Source organism: Aythya ferina (assembly GCF_964211825.1).
Source record: "Aythya ferina genome assembly, chromosome: 8".
Classification (NCBI taxonomy): Eukaryota; Metazoa; Chordata; class Aves; order Anseriformes; family Anatidae; genus Aythya; species Aythya ferina.
Window position 1 is genome coordinate 2183567 of NC_140304.1, and position 22251 is coordinate 2205817.

Consider the following 22251-nt stretch of genomic DNA (forward strand, 5'->3'; position numbering starts at 1 on the left):
TCGCCGGGCCCGGGGCCTACATCACTGCCAAATACCCATTTTTTTCAAGCGAGGAGCAGCTCCGTTAGAATGTAAATTGGGAACCGAGTGGCAGAAGGAGTTGTGCAAACCAGCTCTCCTGGCACCTAAGGTGGCGTGCCCCAGGTGGGAACATCAGGGGGGCCAGGCCCTGCATGGGGCTTGGGCTGCCTCAGGCGCGTCCCCACTGCCCCGAGCGCTCCTCAGCCAGGTAGAAAATGGGCTCCAACCTGGGCGTGGGGAGTGCTTGCAGAAGAGTGAAACGCAGCCACCCACGGAAAGAGCTGCTGAACCGAGCTGGGCAGGAGGCGTGGGGAAGACTGCCTAAAAATACTTTCCTGTAAAAGGAGCAGAGTAACAGCTATGCCCTTTGAAAACAGAGCAAAAGTTCCTTAGACATCAAATAAGTTATAGAAATTTCTAGAAATGTATTCTTGAAGTCATTTATGGTGCTCACTCCCTGTTAACACCTCTAGATGCAAATGTTGTGAAAAGCCATTTAGATAGGTAACTGCCATTTTATATAGATCAGTTTGGTGGTGATGGGTACCTGTAAACATCTTGGAGAACTGGGTAGTGCCCTGGTTGTTAATCATACCTTCAATGGATCCCTGTGCCTTAAATACTGTATCTCTTTGATTAAGATATTTGTTATCTCTATTTTCTTGTTTTGTTTTGTTTTGTTTTTCAGAGAGGCAGCTGAGATTTCATTGCAAAGCCATTAAAACCACAAAAAATGACAGAGAGTGGTGGGCAGGAACAGTCAAGATGGATAACAACAGTTATTATGAGTACAGGCCTGCAGGTACAAAACTATTTGTCAAGAGCAGCATGTGACTCACTAAGAAGCAGTGAAAGAAGTATTTTCTACTTTATATACATGGAAATATATTTTTTCAATATCAATTAATATACCTTTTAGATGATTAAACAGCAACGTTATTTGAAGTTTGGACTGGCGCACACTTCATTGGGTTAGAAAACTGGCTGGATAGCTGGGCCCAAAGAGTCGTGGTGAATGGAGTCAAGTCCAGTTGGAGGCCAGTCACTAGTGGCGTCCCCCAGGGCTCGGTGCTGGGGCCGGTCCTCTTTAATATCTTCATCGATGATCTGGACGAGGGCATCGAGTGCACCCTCAGTAAGTTCGCAGATGACACCAAGTTAGGTGTGTGTGTCAATCTGCTCGAGGGTAGGAAAGCTCTGCAGGAGGATCTGGATAGGCTGCACCGATGGGCTGAGGTCAACTGCATGAAGTTCAACAAGGCCAAGTGCCGGGTCCTGCACCTGGGGCGCAATAACCCCAAGCAGAGCTACAGGCTGGGAGAGGAATGGTTGGAGAGCTGCCAGGCAGAGAAGGACCTGGGAGTGATGGTGGATAGTCAGCTGAATATGAGCCAGCAGTGTGCTCAGGTGGCCAAGAAGGCCAACGGCATCCTGGCTTGTATCAGAAACAGTGTGACCAGCAGGGCTAGGGAGGTGATCGTCCCCCTGTACTCAGCTCTGGTGAGGCCGCACCTCGAGTACTGCATTCAGTTTTGGGCCCCTCGCTACAAGAAAGACATCGAGGTGCTTGAGCGGTTGCAGAGAAGGGCGACGAAGCTGGTGAGGGGCCTGGAGAACAAGTCCTACAAGGAGCAGCTGAGGGAGCTGGGGTTGTTCAGCCTGGAGAAGAGGAGGCTCAGGGGTGACCTTATCGCTCTCTATAGGTACCTCAAAGGAGGCTGTAGCGAGGTGGGGGTTGGCCTGTTCTCCCACGTGCCTGGTGACAGGACGAGGGGAAATGGGCTTAAGTTGCGCCAGGGGAGTTTTAGGTTAGATGTTAGGAAGAACTTCGTTACTGAAAGGGTTGTTAGGCATTGGAACAGGCTGCCCAGGGAAGTGGTGGAGTCACCATCACTGGAAGTCTTTAAAAGACGTTTAGATGTAGAGCTTAGGGATATGGTTTAGTGGGGACTGTTAGTGTTAGCTCGGAGGTTGGACTCGATGATCTTGAGGTCTCTTCCAACCTAGAAATTCTGTGATTCTGTGATTCTGTGAAGTTGCTTCCACCATAGCACTGGTTGTTGTCTTTTTTATTTTTATTTTTCCCTACCTACTTCTGTACATATTTAGTATTCTAGCCATCTGCTATTCTGAGTTCTACTGCTTTAGGCCTGTTCTCCTGACTCATCACTTCTGCACTGTGCTGATGCTGCTTTCAATTAGTCGTATAAATAATTCTTCCAGGAATGTTTTTAATTGTCTGAATTTCTCCCTAAACACTTTATTTTCTACTGTACAGTATCAACAATGGATTAGGTTATTACTTAGTAAGTGTGCAATTAAGCTTAAAATAGTCGTACAGATAGTGATGTATATTTATAACTGTTAATATCAATTCCCCAGTAAAATGAAAGGGGCTGTCAAGGAGCTGATAATTAGTGCCTGCAGCTGAGGCCAATTTCATGCTAGCTTGAAAGAATTTAGAGGCTGAGGGCTTTGACTTACAATCAGGGATAGCTTACATTAGTTTTGCTAATGAGGTTATTGCTCTATCTTTGCTGTGCAAATAGGTGAATGGTTTTGAATTAATTTCTGAGTCATTTCACTTTAAAGCCTATTCTTATTTGTCTGCTTGCGCTGGGAGGATAGCTGGTAAACTGTTCCAGGTTGGTAAAAGTTTCAAGAGCAACTTAATCTGTAATATGGTGAGAGGTATCAGAGTGTGATGATTGCATCGGCTATACTTTTTAAGTATGTAAACAGGAAAAGGAAGACTAGGCATAACATGGGTCCCTTGCTGAACGAGAGGGGTGTCCTGGTAACGGGAGATGCCGAGAAGGCTAAGATACTGAATGCTTTCTTCACTTCAGTCTTTGCTTCAAGGACTCCCCCTGGGGACTCCTTGCCCATGGTGGGAGGAGAAAGGGTCTGGGAAATGGAGGGCTCCCCCATGGTTGACAAGAGAGTGGTTCGGGAGCATCTGAGTGGGCTCAATGCATACAAATCCATGGGTCCCAATGGGATGCATCCACGTGTGCTGAGGGAGTTGGCAGAGGTGATTGCCAAACCGCTCTCTATCATCTTTGAAAGGTCCTGGAGAACAGGAGAGGTGCCTGAGGATTAGAGGATAGCCAATGTCACTCCGGTCTTCAAGAAGGGCAAGAAGGAGGATCTGGAAAACTACAGGCCAGTCAGTCTCACCTCTGTCCCTGGAAAGGTGTTGGAACAGCTTGTTCTGGATGCCATCTCCAAGCAATTAGAAGAGAAGAAGGTTATGAGGAGTAGTCAGCATGGATTCACCAAGGGGAAGTCATGCTCAACCAACCTCATTGCCTTCTATGATGGCATCACCAGCTGGGTAGATGAGGGGAGAGCAGTGGATGTCATCTACCTTGACTTTAGCAAGGCTTACGATACTGTCTACCATGACATCCTAACAGCAAAGCTGAGGAAGTGTGGGATAGAGGAGTGGACAGTAAGGTGGGTTGAGAACTGGCTGAGTGGCCAAGCTCAGAGGGTAGTGATCGGCAGCGCAGACTCCAGCTGGAGACCTGTGACTAGCGGTGTTTCCCAGGGGTCGGTGCTGGGTCCGGTCTTGTTCAACATCTTCATCAACAACCTTAACGAGGGAATAGTGTCTGCCCTCAGCAAGTATGCTGATGACACAAAGCTGGGAGGAGTGGCTGACATGCCAGAAGGCTGTGCTGCCATTCAGTGAGACCTGGACCGGCTGGAGAGATGGGCAGGAAGAAACCAGGTGAGGTTTAACAAGAGCAAGTGTAGAGTCCTGCACCTGGGAAGGAACAACCACATGTATCAGTACAGGCTGGGGGACGACCTGCTGGAGCGGAGCTCTGAGGAGAAGGACCTGGGGGTCCTGGTGGACGACAGGTTGACCATGAGCCATCAGTGTGCCCTGGTAGCTAGGAGGGCCAATGGGATCCTGGCATGCATGAAAAGGAGCATGGCCAGCAGGTCAAGGGAGGTGATCCTCCCCCTCTACTCTGCCATGGTCAGGCCTCACCTGGAGTACTGTGTCCAGTTCTGGGCTCCCCAGTACAAAAAAGACAGAGATCTGCTGGAAAGAGTCCAGCTGGTTGCTGTCTCCTTCAGGGTACACTTGCCATCCTGACTGTATTTTGTACTCTTTTATTAGGTCATGACACCTCCTTGCATGGCACGTTGGCTACATTTTAAAAGGGTAACCTAAAAAACATGTTAGTTAAAAAGGATTCAGTGGTCTAATCTTTAAAATGTGTGGGCTTGAGCAGCTTTTATGTACTGCAGAAATGCTTTTTGTAGGCTGAAAACTATATCCAAACCCACTCCATTCTGCAGATGATTATGTTGGATACTGCAGTGTGTTAGTTTGCCTGATTGGATTGCATACTGTCAAAAAGCTTTAATGAAAATCATTTCCCATACAGATTTTCTGATTTATCTTCCAAATGAAATGCTGATATCCATGAAAATAATAACAGTCTAATTAACTGGAGTCTTAGAAACACACAACTATATGTTCCTCACTTCTGCAAATCTTCTTTTAGTATATCTTACAAAAATAGGATATAAAATGTTTGAGCTTCTTTATGCTTTATGCAAGTTTCCTGTGGCAAACTGAATGTATGCATACAAAATTGCTGTTCAATGATTTCATATCTTTCAATATAAATATTCCAAAACTTAATTAACTGAAAAAGTTTAATTAATGCTTTACTACTTTTATTGCAAGTAGAATAAATATTTTTAAAGCAACAATGCTAAGGTTCCATCTAAAACCTTCAATGTTTTAAAAATCTTTGTATTTAATTTGTTGGCTGAAAACGTAAAAATAACATGTTACAATTTATTTAGAATCATGAAATCTCTACAGTTCTACAGAGGCAGCAACACCGAGTTCGATATTCAGAATCAGTGGAAATTGGATCTGTGATTTTTTCTCTTTCTGGTACGGTACTTTGAAGTTTGTTTTTAAATTCCTAATCTCTAATGATGCACCAAGTCAGGCTCTGTTGTACACTGCAGTGAACTGAATAAAAGCTTCTGTGTTGGGGTGTCATGCAGTCGTGCAAGGAGCTGTGATTTCGTAGCACTTTTAAGTCAGAGGATGGAATGTTTCCATCATCAGCTGGACTGTTTAGTATAGTTTTGTTAAAACTGAGTAACCTTGTCGAGTGCCATTTAAACCTAAGATAGCCATTGAGATTTTTAGTATACATGGCTGTAAATGTAAGAGTGAACTGAGATCTTTGGCTTTAATTATTCCAGTTGCATTTGCAGTCCTGGTGGTAACAAGGGGGTTAATGAGCGTATTTGTTGTTTGAACAGGTTTGATTAGGAAATCACTGAAACTGCAAACATGAAACACCTGTCCATCCTTCTTAGAGCAGTGGATGCTTTAGACAGGTAGACAAGATCTTTAGTCTAAAGCTTCCCTGAACTATAAGGATTAAAGGCATAGATTGGTCCAGTCTTTTGTATCTCCTTGTTAAACCTACTAAATTTACAACATAACTTTCCCTTTCAGAGTAACTTAGTTGATGGGGTTATAATTTCATTTTTCATGGTAGACATTTTAGCTTAATCTTAAAGTAAAGGGTATTTGTTTAGCAAATCTTATTTCTAAATAAGATAAACTCTTCAATCTGTCTTTGTACTAGTCCTAAATACATTCCATCTTAGCAATTTCTTGTTCCTGAAGCATTTGCATGCAAAGGCATTCAGATGTCTATACCTTGAGTGTACTGAATGCTTTTTTGATGTTATGGTAGAAAATAACCTCTGAGTTTTCTGTAGTTTTATCTTAAAATTACTAGCTAAATCTCATGATTGCATTTCACCATCAAGATTTGTGAATTCATTCACACATTTTGTTCCATTGACTTTTAAACTAATACTGGAATAACAATTCTACTTATTGATCTAGGTTTTTGTAGTGAGAAGGCTTAATCACGTTATTTCCATGACATATATTAATTTCTTCAATAGGTGTTGCATTTATACTGGCAGACACTCAAGACATAGTTATGAGAGGGGAAGAACAGTTTTTAGAAAGAATTCAGAAGTTCATAAACATACATCGGAATAGTTTTTTGGTTTTGTCAGCTGCTCTTCATGGACCACAAGAATGGAATATAATGTTTAGGATTCAGAGAAGGTATGATTTTGACATCAAACCAATCTTTTTATTACTAGGAAGAAATGAAATAACTGTTTACTCAGCAGTCCTAAACTCAGATGAATTTTATTTTCCCCCAGCAAAAAAAAAAAAAAAAGTTTATTAATGGAAAATGAAAAAAATGCTGAGTGAATCAATCCAACATGTCATAGTTAACAAAAAGGGATCTTCCTCAAAACAGCAAATAATCTTCCTTTCAATCACTTTATGGCTTTGTAATCCTTTTTCAAGTTTTTCTCTTGCACTGGAAAATTAGGCAATTTTCATAAACTTTTTTTTTTTTTAGTTCTGTCAGCATCTTTTCTTGGTCATTTTCAAAACAGAACAGGTAAGTTTTCTTCATGTGAAAAGGCTTTATTGTAAAGTACAGATTCTTTACCAGGTGTTAAAATCTGTTCACTTTGAACGGTGTCTACTATGCACAGCTAAACAATGGAAATAATGTTATTCTACGCTAGGAGTATAAAATTAGACATTAAAACTGGTGTATTTAAAATATTATCTGTGATTTCTAATGAAGCCTGAAAACTTACATGTTTCAGTATGCACCTGCTGAGAACAGTTATAAGATTCTGTTCCATACATTTAATCAAAACTATTTTCAGGTAGGTACAGTAGTCTTAACTGCAGTTGATTTTCACTCTTGACATCAAAGAAGTAACTATTCCAATGGTGTCTTTGATCTTTACCTCCTTGAAACTAGCGCCACGTTCATTAAATCCAGGGCACGTTGCCAAAATGCTGATGAGTAGCAGAGTGTATGGGATGAAATGTAGGAATCCATTATCCTTGTATGAAAATTCCATAAATTTTCATGAGAGCTCTTAGAAGCTCTGCCACCATTCAGCAAGAACGTATTATTCAGCTGATGGCAATGCTAATTCTCAATCTACTTTTGTGCCTATTCGGAAGTGAGTTGATCACTAACAAATGTGACATTTTGAAAATATATTCCCTTTGGCAAGTCAGTAATTTTATTAAAATAAAAAAATAGTTTTCTCATTTCAGGCCACGCCAAATTGATAGTGACAAGACAATTGTATTTTAGATATTTATATTTTTAGATTAAATTATATTTTCTACAACAGAAAATGACAGCAATGCTAACTTTATTGTCACTGTTACAACATACTTAGGCTAAAAGTCTAAAGAGAGAAGCTCTGTGCTTGCCTAAGCTTTGATACCTCTCTTCTATGACTGCCTTGAATGACAACTGGCACTAGTTATTTTAATCTTCAGATTCCATTCTCAAGCATGAATGCATATGAATAACTTTATTTATATAGAGGGAATGAATTTCAGGTTAAATTATTGGAATAAAGTTAAATTATTGGTCCAAGTCTTTACGTGAAATTCTTAGAATTATCTCAAAATCTTAATCACATCTAATTAACATACGGATTGCTATATTTAGACAGCACACTACAAAGATATAGTTCAAGTTCTGAATTTTTTTTAGCAGCTGAACAAATGGTTTAGAAATGGGACAGATACTTATACAAACAGCATGAATTTTCCTGTTACTGTTAAAGATAAAAGCAATCTTCTTCATCTAAAAATAAAAACTATTTGTGGTGCAGACATAGAAGTTGTTTAGATTGTGTGGGAGTGATTTCTGAGTTTTATGGCATAATAATTCAAGTGCATTCAGAAAATAACCTAAATTTATTTTGATGTGCAGATTCCTGGGCAGCAATTTACGTATAATACCAGTTCATAATACTGCTGAAACGGTTAAGTTAATGCTAACTATAGCTAAGGTAAGTCTAGTTACATATACTTAAAATTGTTAGCTTCTCAGAACTTCAAGTACTTCAGAAGTATATTAACCAGGAAAAATAAAATAAAATAAATAAATTAGAAAATACTTAGTTTTCCTTACTGGAACTTTGTGTCATATTGACCACAATCCATGTAATAACCTGAGGTAAAACTGTTGCTCAGTTCTTTAAGCAAATATTTAAACTATTGTTAAAGGTAACTTTAAAAGCTTCTAATAGCATGTATGAAAAATGAGATACTTAAGAGCTAATTCAGCTCTTACTTACCACAGTTACGTTAGGGTGTCTTGATTTCATCAATTAGATCTAAGTATGTAATGGCTTCTTCAAGTAAAATCGCTATCTGAAAAATCTGGTTACCTGTAGATTTTTAAATGATGCACATAATAATGTTATTCTTATAGCTTAACAAGTGTAATTTGTCTGTAACAGCAACACATCCTGTACACATACACATTATTAGAGTATGTTCACTAATCTGGTTTTAAGAACATTTTTTTCCACAAGAATTTTAACTTGCACACTAACTATAACAATATGAGAAGCATCTCATGTACCAAAACTTAAAAAGTAGGTTTGATAGCATGTTAGAAATCAAATATGAATTTGTTTTATCCTTTCCTGAATTTATCTAAAAATAGTTAGTATTAACCTGTTTGGAGTATTCATCATTTTAAGTGTGTAACCTACATCTCATTTATTATATGTGAAGAGTTGCTAAACACTTATTACAAGGTTGAATGTTGTACTTTTCTAACTTTTTATGGACTCTATTGTGGTCTCATCTCTTAATGAAGCATTAATTTAAAAGCTTTTAAGATTACTGTTGATCCTATAAACTTGAATGTGCTTTTCTGCTTGTGCAGAATGAGTACGCCAGATTTCAACAGGACAGCCCTGTAAGAAGTGACATAGTACATACTACAAATTGTAGGGACATAGTACATATTACAAGTTGCCACTACATTATTTCTTGTGAATGCAGTATAGAGCCAACTTAATGACCTCTTGCATGAGAGTCACTAATTGTCATAGGACCTAAAAAATATTTTTTTATTGTTCTAACATAGGCCAAGGGAACAATACCATCCAACTAGTCTAGTCCTGAGCTATCACATCAACTTCTCTTGAAATAGTATCAAGATAATCAGAAGCAATGCTGATGGAACCAGTTACTTCAGGACTGGTCCTGCAGCTAAAGGAATACATCCCATCACCTCTGCGTACATTATTTCTAAACATTTACTTCAGAAAACAGGATTAAAATTTCTTTATGATAAATACATTTGTACTATTTGAAAATTAAGATACTGAACATTTGTTTATCTAAAAAGAATTGTTACCTACTTGTAATATTTTTCTTTCCTCTAAGACGACTTCCAAGCCGTGTGCAGATGCTATTCGTTACAAAATGGCAATGACAAAAGCCCACATAATGGAAAACAGTCCAGTTTGGAAGATGCTTCAGGAATACCAGTTGCATTATAATTAATTCACTGGTGTTTTTATTCATAAATATAGCAGCTACATTTTGAACAAAATATAGAATGTTCTTAAAATATACCATTGCATTTAAAAGACTGTATATAGAACTTATGCATTTGGAACAAAGAATTGTATTAAAATACCATACAGTGAAAAACAGCATACATTATACCCAATGTATGTTCTAACAAAAAATTTAAAATGTGGTTTAACTGCACTAATAGAAAAACCATCCTGATATTTGATTCAGTTCTGAACTTATACATTCATATTTTTATCATAACTTCCCAAAATATGTAATGTATCTTAAAGAAAACGTTATCATTAGAAACAACAATGATCAAAACAATTCCAAAATACATTTTCTTGTGCATAAATAGTTGTGTACGAAGCCTGAAGCCTTACAGAGTACATTTTTAAACACAAGTTATCTGTTCTGTTACCAAGTTTTAATGTCTTATTTGGCTCAAGGTTGATGTGTTTTTCTTTAAACCTTGTATAGTTTGCCATAGTCTATTATCTATAGCTTCCAGTTCAGTTTGTAAATATAGAAGCTTGTTTGTCAAAAAGTGCTAATAAAAATAGCTACTGCTTAAACAAGGTTTTTTAATTCACGTCTCTCCAAGTTAATTTATAAAAATCTTCATAATTCAGAACACCAGTCAGCAACTATTACCTAAAGTATTTCGAAAATGAACAGAACAAGAAATGCACAATCATACCTCCCTTTACACAGCATAACAACAACAACAAAAAACCCTTGTAGACGTACTTTCTAATCTTTGAAAAAAGCACCAAATTCTGAAGAGGAGTACTTTAACAAATAGGCCATCTCTGTGAATCACAGATAAAAATAGCTGAAGACTTTTTAATAAAAATAAAAAAAAAGCAACAAGACAAGGAGCAGGATTTACAATTTTTCTAGAGGCTACTCTACACTACTCCTTAAAGGTTGGTAGCCTCCTTTTCAACTAAAGTCTAATAGTCAACATTATCTTCCAAGAAGGATGCTAATTCAAGTCTTTCAGTTGACCTAAATGTTTTCAGCCATTACAGCTTTTACTTTCACTTCAATGAGTTCTTCTACTCGAGCTAGAACACTTTCTATTAAATCAAATGTGAAGAGTGCTGAGTGCAAAACCTGAAATGACAGAAGAGATTTAAGTTATTTTTATTACAACATAGATTTTCTTATCTACTGTACCTGTCCATTTGTCTCTAGATTGAAAACTATTCAATACTTCTGAACAGCTTCGTAAGAACTACCAACTCACCTGAAGCTGCATTTCAGTAGTCATGGCAGGCATCTTTTCCTCGCTGACAGTTAAAGAACAAACTGTGTTAGATTTATTTGCCTCTGTAGAAAAAAAGTACCAGAGATCAAGTTCCTGTTCCACATAACTTTTAGAATATTCAAAAAATACGTATTTAATATATTAGCATTTATAGGCAGCAGTTGTTAAAAGCAGACACCTAAAGACTGACAAAACAGTGAGGAGAGAAGGTACTGAACTTTAAGAGGACAGGTTGAGCTGGATGCTCTCTTTGCACTTACTATATGATTTATGACTACATTACTAAACAGGTAATATCTGTAACTTGAAACAATTTTCTATAGCTAAACTTTTCCTTAAAAGGAAAAAAAATATATATATATATATATATACAGAACCTGGTCAGTTTTTGGACACATTTTTAATACTTTCACATTCAGAGATAGCAGGAGATCCTTGAGCTTCAAGCAACAAATCCAGACATGAAATGCTTATTTAAATAAGAAAAGGCTTCAGGTGTCTGTTTCTGACAGACTACTTACCACTGATAAAACTACAAAGATAGTTTGAAAACTAAGTGGAAAATTCCAACATTCAAATCATGTACTTGAAATTTAATGTAATGCTTACAAAGATTATACATTGGGGAGAAAGACTAAACCGTTTATTTTTCATGAGTTAGATGTTCTCTTCTGAACTCAGATCTCATTGCTTTGTCAAAGGCTAGAGAAACGTAAGAGACAAAAATGAATTAGGAAGCTTCTTCTTTAAAAGAAAGGTTCTCTTTAGAAAGATATCCACAGGTTACCTTCAGAAAAAATCCCCTCACTCTGCCTTGTACTTATATAGTTTATAACAACACAAGAGGATAAGACTAGGGGCAAAAGACTGTACTGACTTTTCTGGCAGCAGAAGCAATTTCCTTAGGCTCTCTTAATTATACTGGAGACCACAAAGGAACAGAGGATCAGACATACACTGCAATGGCCTAAAGCAGCTATAGCTCTCATTCCCTGTGGGATGTATCTGCTTAACCCTGAGCAGAATCTGATTCTGTGTGTCAGATTAAAAAAATAAAAATAAAAATCAGTGTAATCCTTCAGGCTTTAAGAGAGTACCTATTTGCTGTGTGAATTATTTCTGCTCTTGTTAGCCTCTCCACACCCAGTATGAAACCTAAGGGCTGTATATTCACAGAGAGACTTAGATGCTCCTGACTAACCTTAAAATCAAAAGTATAAATGCAGAACAAGGTTTGAATGTCTTCAAGTGATGTTTCTGTCAGGATTCCATAAGGTTTACAAATGTGATGAGAGAGAAACAAGTTCAGATTTTTCTGACTAATCATGAAAAGTATTAATATCACATATAGCAACTCCTGAATTATTAATTGAAACCTGGAATAGCATGAACAGTTAAATAAAAATGTAATCTATACATCAGTTACCAATTCTTTGTTTCCAACGGATTTCCAAAGGTTCTGAATATGAACAAAGCTGAGAAGAAAACAACTAACCTCTTCTGTTTTCTTTCTTATTCTTTATTTCTGCTTCATAGTGTGCTTTTGACATATTGAGTCCCACATGCAGTGGTTTTAAAAAATTTTTCTCAATCTTAGCAAGTATGGTCCATACACCAGTCTATTCAAAAAGAAAAGAACAGAGAAGATTGGAAATTATTTTTGAAGCATCACACTGCTAAGTTTTCAAGCAGAAATTTTGACTAGTCTTTATAACATACACTGCTGTGCTGGAAAGAAAAAAAAAAGAATTTAGACTTAACCACTTATTCTTAAGGAAGAATAGCATGGTGACAGATATTTAAGCTCCTTTCTTTCTACTCTCCTGCATTTTCAAAATTATTTTTTGAAAATTAGAGGATGAAGAAGTCAAGAAAAGGGGTAAATATAGTATGTACAAGAATAACTACAGCAATGGAAATGCACATTTTCAACTCATTCTTGTAAATAAAGCTGAAAGGAGCTTGATATGTTGGTACAGTGGCAAAACAGCACAAATATTTGAATTAACATTCCTGAATTGCCATTATATCGAGATAACAAATGAAAGCTGTGGTAAATGTCATGCTCCTCACATATAAGGTTCTTGTTGCAATTAGTTTAAGAAGCATTGGAGGAGCGTTACTGGATATGCTGCTACTTCAGCTTTTGTATTCTGAACTGTCATGGTGAATTACACTATGCCAGCATATAGGAACTATATGTACTTATTTTTAAGGTCTTTTTATCAATTGTTTTTAGAACATATACCAAACATGCACCATGTTCTAATCTACCTTAAAACATATACAAAAAATTAGATATTTGCTTACTGCAGAATCAAATTTTGCTTTAAGCTGTACCAATGTTGCTACTATACACATACAACCACACTAGTAAGAGTTCAGACTTGTTACTGGTTCTGCTGCGCTGATAACTCCGAATTTGCCGGCAAGTAACATTGCCCCCCAAGCTTTACAATCTAGTTACACAGTTTTTCCTTGTTAACTTCACTATATACATGTATATATATATATATATATATATATATATATATATACACACCTGTATATATATATATAGAGAGAGAGAGAGAGAGTGATATATATAGTGATATATATAGTGATATAGATATAGATACACACACACATAAAAAATTTGATATGAAGTGCGTATATACATAAAACCACAAAAAGCATTCAGTGTTCTACTACCGTTAAGATTTTAATAAAATCCCTAGTGAATCACACAAAAAATAAATACTATATCGTTATGCTCTGTATTCATTTATGCCCTTAGGCACTGTAGCCGAAATGACACACAAACCTCCTCCCCAGTTTGGGATGGGTGAAAGGAGTATATAAATGGTATTCATGAAGCAAGAGATGTGACAAAAAGATGCTCAAAAGCAAGGCTGTTCAAAGTTATATGCCATGAGAGGAAAACTACACTGTTTTGGCACCTTCTAAGCTTGTAGTTACAAAACTTCTGTAGAAAAAAAAAAAAAAAACAAAAACAAAAACATAAAGCAGTCTTTGTGTCTTTAGATACAGGAGCTATTTATATGACTCCTTTCCTCAGGCAGTATCATCAAAGGGCAGGGTAAAGATGAAAAAAAAAAATAAGAATTCTTGATGTTAAATCAAGAATTGTTGATTACAGGGGATAATTCACCAAATTTGAATGCTAAGTGACACAAAGTTAACTAATCAAATAAGAAGACCAGTAATAACTTCCACATGAATGGTGCTGAAATGAAAAAATAACTATTCAGAAAAATCTCATTTTTATACTTGATTAGTGAAAGTGCTTGTTACGCAGCAATCAAAACATCCAAACTGACATGAAAGGAAGCATTTTCTTTGCATCCCACTTGTGCTGTATGAAGGGAGAGGGGGGTGGAAGTCAAGAAGAAGTGGCAGCACTTAGATTTATTTTAGGGAAAACTTCAGAAGCGGTGAAGTTTTTTTCTCCTCAAACTATAAGGATATTCCTTATGACAGACAATAGACATAAATGTTACAGCAATTGTGTGCTATTATATATAGATTTTTAATAAAAATAAAAGAGGAACGTTTTTTTCTTACAAAGCTATGCATTTACATGAAATAGAGTAGGCCATAATTTGTACTTAAATTGAAATTACACCATAAATCTGAGTCTACAGTCTATCAATGCTAACTAATAAAATAATAAATCAGAAATGCACCAATCGAAAGCTATTTTTACTGTTCATTTTTAAAACTGTTTTAGTAACCACTACCAATCATGATATTATCATTCTATTTAAATAACATCATTAGGCACTTAAGAAGCTGGTATTCATAGAACCCACAAGTGCTCTAAAAGTGGATCAGAATTTTTTCTGTATTTTAAAAGCAGAAAAAGAGATGCCAAAGTCAATTACTCCAAACCATAAAGAAAGTAGAGGAACTGGGTGATAAACAACAAAATATCTTAGTATACATATCTGCTGGTTGGAATATTTGTCTGGCTATGATACTGCTTATTGATGTCAGGAAAGGCTTTACTGTACTTTAAAACTGAAAAGTAATTTATCTTTACACTGTCACTAATTTTAAGAAGTATTTTAATGCAAAATGAAAACATTTAGTACTAAGGAGATAGGTGATATACTGCAAGATATAGCAGATAAAAAGCTACTGAATTGCATAAGTTAGAGGAACATTGGAACATAATGATTTGAAAGGAGTCAAGAGAAGTTGCAATTATTATTAGAGTAAGTAGTCATTTGGTAACAGAATGTAATCAGAAAACTAAACCACACATAATTCCACTGGCTCTTCAATGCTGTAGTGACACAATGAAAGTCAGAGCATTTATAAATCATCTGCAGGAATATGAAGTCTGAATATCAACCCAGCTGTGAAAATTAAAATTTCTGACTACCCAGAAACACACGTGCCTCATCTGCAGATGAACAGGAGTGACTACACACACAAAAAAGACACAGATCCATCCTAATATACTACCTTGAAAAGCCAAACAGCACTTGAATAACAAACAGTTAGCACTGATTTACTAACAGATATAACTGACTGCTTCAGACAGAAAAGAGCTAAACAAAACAGAGAAGAAAGATGTAGGTATTACAAAGCAATAAAATCCCAGTTAAAAGTGAGGCAGCATAACATTATATGGATAAAATACATAAGGGCAGTTTCATTTAAAATATACTGTGAAGTATATACAGAGTATTCCTAAAATATCTACATTCAAACATCCACACACAGGAGAAATGAAGGTAAAAAGATATAGGTATAATAAATACATAGGTAAACTGCATCGGTGGGCAGTTTAGCCTGGCAAGTTGCCTTTGCATAAAACAGGCTATATCTGATAAAGCAATGGAACAGAAACCTGGACAGGCCTATCAATTCCTTTCATTACTTCAGAAGATGGATCTCACAGACAAAACGTTTTTCTATGTTAATACCCAGAGAAGCTGTTAATATGTAAATACAGAATACATATTTGCACAGTTAAAAACTATTTAAATAAGATAATTAAATATTTTCTGAGAAATCTTAATGCTAATAACTTTAAGCATGTCGCACAGAAAACAAATTTTACCTAAAGATGAATAAATGGGATCTTTTGAATTGCAAAGGCTAGTAAAGAAATCCATTAAGATATTCACTTGGAGGCTTATCAGTGAATAAATAATCAAGACTAATTTTTTTTTTTTCTTATGGGAATCCTTGATAGGGACGTTATTTTATGGTGACATACTAGACAGTGACCAGATCTCATTAGGCAGAGTAAAAGAATTAGCTTGTTTATGGTAACAGAGGGGCTGTGTGCCAGTGAGGTCCTTCGGTCAGATCCACAAGGTGCTGAGTGTAAGGAGACGCACTTGAAATGCTTTTACACAAACGCACGCAGTATGAGGAATAAAATAGATGAGCTAGAAGTCCTGGCCCAGTCCCGCAACTACGACATCATCGGCATAAGCGAAACCTGGTGGGATGAGTCCTGTGACTGGGGTGTTGCGATAGATGGTTACAGGCTCTTCAGGAGGGACAGGCAGGGTAGGCGAGGTGGTGGGGTGGCGATGTATGTGAAGCAGGGGCTGGACTGTGTGGAACTTCAGGTCGGCAATGGCAAAGTTGAGAGCCTCTGGGTAAGGATCAAGGGACGAACGAATAAAGGGGATGTTGTTGTGGGAGTCTATTACAGACCGCCTGGCCAGGACGATAGCGCCGATAAATTATTCTTTACAGAACTAAGAGAGGCCTCGAGATTAACTCCCCTTGTCCTTATGGGGGACTTCAACTTGCCAGACGTTAACTGGGAGTGCCACACGGCTGACACGAGCAAGTCCAGGAGGTTCATGAAGCACCTAGATGATAACTTCTTGGTGCAGGTGCTAACGGAGCCAACTAGGAAAGGTGCCCTCCTAGACCTGTTGCTAGAAAACAGAGAGGGTCTGGTGGGAGATGTGGTGATTGGTGGCCGCCTCGGTCATAGCGACCATGAAGTGGTTGAGTTCAAAATTTATGGTGACAGAAGGAAAAGTGCCACCAAAACCTCATCCCTAGATATGGGGAAAGCGGACTTCAGGCTGCTCAGGGAACTAGTCAGCAAGGTCCCCTGGGAAACTGCTCTTGAAGGCCTCGATGTCCACCAGTGCTGGTCACTCTTTAAGCGATGCCTCCTAGAAGCACAAGATCAGGCAATTCCTAAATATCGCAAGTCAGGCAGGCGGGGCAGGAGGCCGGCGTGGCTGACCAGGAACATTCTAATGGAGATTAGGCGGAAACAGAGAGTGTTTCGCTACTGGAAGGAGGGCCAGGCGTCATGGAAAGAATACAGGGATGCTGTTCGTGTTTGTAGGGAGAAAGTTCGTGTGGCCAAAGCACAGCTAGAGTTGAAGCTGGCTGTGTCTGTGAGAGAAAATAAAAAGGGTTTTTTTAGATATGTAAATGGAAAAAGGAGAACTAAAGAATACATAGGGCCGCTCCTCGATAGGGAAGGTCTCCTCACAGACGATGACATAGGCAAAGCAGAGACGCTTAACGCCTTCTTTGCCTCTGTCTTCAATGCCGATGATGGGCTTCGGGACCCAGGGTGCCCTGAGCTGGAGGACCGGGACGGTGGGGATGACAAACTCCCAACTGACCCTGAACGTGTGTGGGATTTGCTACTCCACCTGGATCCCTACAAGTCCATGGGTCCAGATGGGATTCATCCCCGGGTGCTGAAAGAGCTGGCGGACGTCATCGCGGAACCTCTTTCAATTATTTTTCAACGATCCTGGGAATTTGGAGAGGTCCCGGTAGACTGGAAGCTGGCAAATGTTGTGCCGATTTTCAAGAAGGGTCAGAAACAAGACCCTAGCAATTACAGGCCTGTCAGTCTCACGTCAGTGCCTGGTAAAATCATGGAGAAGTTGGTTCTCGAACTTATTGAGGCGCACCTGGGGGACAAAGCAGTCATTGGTCCCAGCCAGCATGGGTTTGTGAAGGGTAGGTCCTGCCTAACTAACCTGATTTCCTTTTATGATAAGATCACCCGTATGGTGGACCAAGGGAAACCAGCTGATGTGATTTTTTTGGACTTCAGCAAGGCTTTTGACACGGTTTCCCATAGGATCCTACTGGACAAAATGTCCACCATACAGCTAAATAAAAACATCATACGATGGGTGAGCAATTGGCTAACGGGCAGGGCCCAAAGGGTTATGGTAAATGGGGCTGTGTCAGGCTGGCGGGCGGTCACCAGTGGGGTCCCTCAAGGCTCCATTTTAGGGCCGGTACTTTTCAATATTTTTATAAACGATCTGGATGTAGGAATAGAGGGTATTTTGAGCAAGTTTGCTGATGACACCAAACTTGGAGGAGTTGTGGACTCGAATGAGGGCGTAAAGGCCTTGCAGAGGGATCTGGACAGGTTGGAGAGCTGGGCGATCACCAACCGCATGAAGTTCAATAAGAGCAAGTGCCGGGTCCTGCACCTGGGACGGGGAAACCCTGGCTGCATGTACAGACTGGGCGATGAGACGCTGGAGAGCAGCCCCACAGAGAGGGATCTGGGAGTTGTGGTAGACAGCAAGTTGAATATGAGCCAGCAGTGTGCCCTGGCAGCCAGGAGGGCCAACCGTGTCCTGGGGTGCACCAAGCACGGCATCGCTAGTAGGTCAAGGGAGGTGATTGTCCCGCTCTACTCTGCGCTGGTGCGGCCTCACCTCGAGTACTGTGTGCAGTTCTGGGCACCACAGTATAAAAAGGACATGAAACTGTTGGAGAGTGTCCAGAGGAGGGCTACGAAGATGGTGAAAGGCCTTGAGGGGAAGACGTACGAAGAACGGCTGAGGTCACTGGGCCTGTTCAGCCTGGAGAAAAGGAGGCTGAGGGGAGACCTCATCACAGTCTACAACTTCCTCGTAAGGGGGTGTCGAGAGGCAGGAGACCTTTTCTCCATTAACACTAGTGACAGGACCCGTGGGAACGGGGTTAAGCTGAGGCAGGGGAAATTTAGGCTGGACGTCAGGAGGGGGTTCTTCACAGAGAGGGTGGTTGCACACTGGAACAGGCTCCCCAGGGAAGTGGTCACTGCACTGAGCCTGTCTGAATTTAAGAAGAGATTGGACTGTGCACTTAGGCACATGGTCTGAACTTTTGGGTAGACCTGTGCGGTGTCAAGAGTTGGACTTGATGATCCTTAAGGGTCCCTTCCAACTCAGGATATTCTATGATTCTATGATTCTATAACAGTTAAATATGAATGCAACCATATTTCATCGGGATAAAATAATACATTGTACATTTCTAAATACAGCCAAGTAAAATATCACTTCTGGATTGCTGAGCATTTGGGAGAAAAATGCAAAAAACATGTTTTTGACTTGAGGAAACTCTCAGTCCTCTGCTAATCAGAAATCAATCAGTTTCAAATCAGTTACTACTTACTTGATTGTCACTTTCACAATCCTTAATGACTAAGTATCTCAGCAGATTTAGTGATGCCATAATCCTGTGAATGAGAAACACTACTGATCATTTAAAGTGCAGACATTTATTACAGGGCTGATAACTTAAATTGGCCATTAGCCAGGCATCCTAAAAATATCCCTTTGTACAACATGAAACCGCTTCTCTGTTGAGTAATATAGCTTAATCGAGAGCACCAGTGTGCACTTCCCTGTTACAACAGAAGCTGACACTTTACAAGTAAGATTAAAACCAGCAATAGATTAGACAAGGTCAGTGATTGCGAGGAAAAGAGTTTTCTGAAAAGAGAGAACTATATTACAGAATTTCTAATATATATCACCGCTGAGATCCACAGCTGATTTGAAACTAGTCTAGCAGTTTTCTTTTTTACTGTATTGATTTTTTACTTTTGTATGCTTTTTAAATGTGTATTTTGCTTTTGTTTTACTCTTTTTTTTTTCTTTTAGCAAAAAAAAAAAAATTATTGTTTTTTTCCAGATAAACAGTAGCACTGTCTCCAAGTACGGATTTTACATCTGGGTTTTTAAGCAGTTGTGTCCATCTGGACACCATCATCCTGCGGATTTACAAGCTCAATTTTTATTCATCACATAGGAACCAACTTGTCCTGTACAGGAGATTTTCAGAGGCATTTCCAATTATTTTTATATTATTTAATGCAAGTATTGTTGAGATACCTCTGTATCTGAGCAGAAACTCATGACATACAGGGCTCTCAGCAGAAATCTGTGCAAGAACCTTGACAAGGCTGCGTGCTTTAAGTTACATCAGATAATTTTTATACCCCTGTATCAAGTAAGGCAACACACCACATTTCTTCTGTTCTGCCAATTGCTGAAGTTATTCTTCTGTTTCCACAGAAAAATGACAAACTATGCATTCCTGAAGGAATAATGCTTTACCAATTAGTTCTGTAGTCTGACATAAGGTCTTATATTTTTGAGGAATGCAGGAAGAATTCACTTATTGTTAACACATATAGGAGCACTGTAACATTCTTCTATGCACAGTTAGTTGAAATGATAAATGATCATTTGCACCTCTGTTTCAAAATAAATCTAAAATACATTAATGTTGTCACTTCATTAATTATGTAGTAAGGTAGTCTGACTTTTTTTTAAGCAATTAAAAACAAACAAAAACAAACAAGCAAACAAACCAAAAAAGAGAAAAGCCTCTAATTGTAACTACAACTCACCTATCTGAGTTTTGGAGAAGATCTGTCTCAGCGCCTTCAGGAAGGAAAAGCACTAAATCTAGAAGGGAGATCAGGTGATGTCCTGTAAACCAGACATTGTCATGTGCCTTCTGAAAAATGATAGAGAAAGTTTATCTGAGTACAAAATTTAAACCTTAAATAAAGATAATTAAATCTTAAATAATTTAACATAAACAATATAATGGCAAAGGGTCTAAAATGGAAGACATATGAGGAGCAGCTGAGGTCACTCAGTTTCGTCAGCTCACAGCAGAGGAAGCTGAGGGGAGGTCTTGTGGCAGCCTGCAGCTTCTTCACAAGGGGAGAAGAGAGGCAGGCGCTAAGCTCTGCTTTCTGGGGAGCTCTGCTCTCAGCAACAGGTCCCGAGCAAATGGCATGGAGCTGGGACAGGGGAGGGTCAGGCTGGGTGTTAGGGTAAGGTTCTTCACTGAGAAGGTAGTTGGACACTACAACGGGCTCCCCAGGAAAGCATCAAGCCTGGCGGAGTTCAAAAAGTATTTGGACTTCACCCTCAGAAATATGTTTCTTGGGTGGCCCTCTGTGGAGCCAGGAGCTGGACTCAATGATCCTTGTGGGTCCCTTCCAACTCAGGATATTTTATGATTAACAAGAATAATTTGGGGAAAACAGAAAGCTAATAAATACACAAATCAAATGCCAGAGGAAATATTTGCTAATTACTACATGTGATCAAAGTATATAAATTAGTCTTTTCATAATCTTCTCTATCTGTATACTGATGTTAGATGAGACAAGAAGGGTACCTGTCAGCGTTAAGTTAGATCAGATGAGAAACCTAAAAAGATAAAGACTACCTAGGCAGTAAAAAATGTTATCCACTTATTTCATGATGTCTATAGCAGAATTATTTGCAACAAATATAGAATATTCAAATCCGTATGATAAAATTTTAAAATTATTAGACTTTTAGACAGTTTGTTCTACACAGCAGTTCTGTATTGACAGAATTCTGAAGCTGCACAGTCAACAAATTCAGCAGTAAAAAAAATTCAGAATGTATTTTACCTATTCAATTTTAGTGCAAGCTTCTTTTGGGAGAATTTTCATAGTATTAATTTCTTCACCCCCTGCTGATTCCATATACAGGACAGACTATGATCTGATAAATAGTAATTCCCTGTTCTCTAACACAGTCCTGCCCTTATATTATAATTGTGTTACATTTCATAAACGCTAGCATGAAATATGTGCAAGTTTACTATGTTGTCCTATTTGACAAAATGAAGACCTTTCAGATGAAATCTGCTTTGAAAAAGGCCTTAAGAAGTAAAAAGGGGAGAAGACAGGAAAAGAAAAAAAAAAACAAGGAAAAAAAGGGATAATCATTTATTTATTAAGTTTTCCAATTTCCTGGTATAAATTATCATAAAATATGAGATTTAAATGGATTTGATCTGGCTCAACCCTTTCTGATGAGTATAACATTTGTGAAGCACTCATAATATAATGCTGACTGTCATAATAAAACCCAAGAGAAAAATCTATAGTCTAGACTGTAGTATTTGAATTATATTCAGAAAATGCGAGAATAAAAAAAAATACCAAGCAGCTCCCCCTTAAGGAATATGCTTTTCAAGCACAGAGAAGGTGGTAATAACCTGTAAAATACTGTAAATTGTGTAATTAAAACTGCACATATGTAAAATTATAATGTAAAAATACATACACAGAAAAAAAAATACTGATTTGGCTTTAATTATTTCCCAATCTTATGTTTCTTTTCAATGTATAGTTGTTTGTTTCTGTTTTTGTTTTAAATTCATCACTCAAATGTTAAGTTACATGTATTTGCTCAACATTTGAGATGACAATTTGTTG

General features: G+C 38.3%; 2 protein-coding genes across 6 annotated transcripts in view; one reads left to right on the plus strand and one right to left on the minus strand.

Annotated features, from left to right (window-relative positions):
• Window positions 1-10394, plus strand: LOC311440405 (protein SPO16 homolog). The gene is made up of 6 exons (XM_084527275.1): window positions 1-229; window positions 710-823; window positions 4855-4948; window positions 5989-6157; window positions 7860-7938; window positions 9332-10394. Exons 2-6 carry the CDS (start codon window positions 755-757, stop codon window positions 9449-9451), a joined length of 531 nt encoding a protein of 176 aa, XP_084383401.1. The 5' UTR covers window positions 1-229; window positions 710-754; the 3' UTR covers window positions 9452-10394.
• The window catches only part of GLMN (glomulin, FKBP associated protein), a 24027-nt gene continuing 11313 nt past the window's right edge, over window positions 9538-22251 (minus strand). For all 5 annotated transcript variants that reach the window (XM_084527271.1, XM_084527270.1, XM_084527268.1 and 2 more), the window contains 5 exons: window positions 20392-20501; window positions 19149-19212; window positions 12235-12358; window positions 10719-10801; window positions 9538-10585 (listed from right to left, as the gene is read on the minus strand). In XM_084527271.1, coding sequence (XP_084383397.1) covers window positions 10478-10585; window positions 10719-10801; window positions 12235-12358; window positions 19149-19212; window positions 20392-20501 — 489 coding nt within the window. In that variant the 3' untranslated portion in view covers window positions 9538-10477. The remainder of the gene's footprint in view (window positions 10586-10718; window positions 10802-12234; window positions 12359-19148; window positions 19213-20391; window positions 20502-22251) is intronic.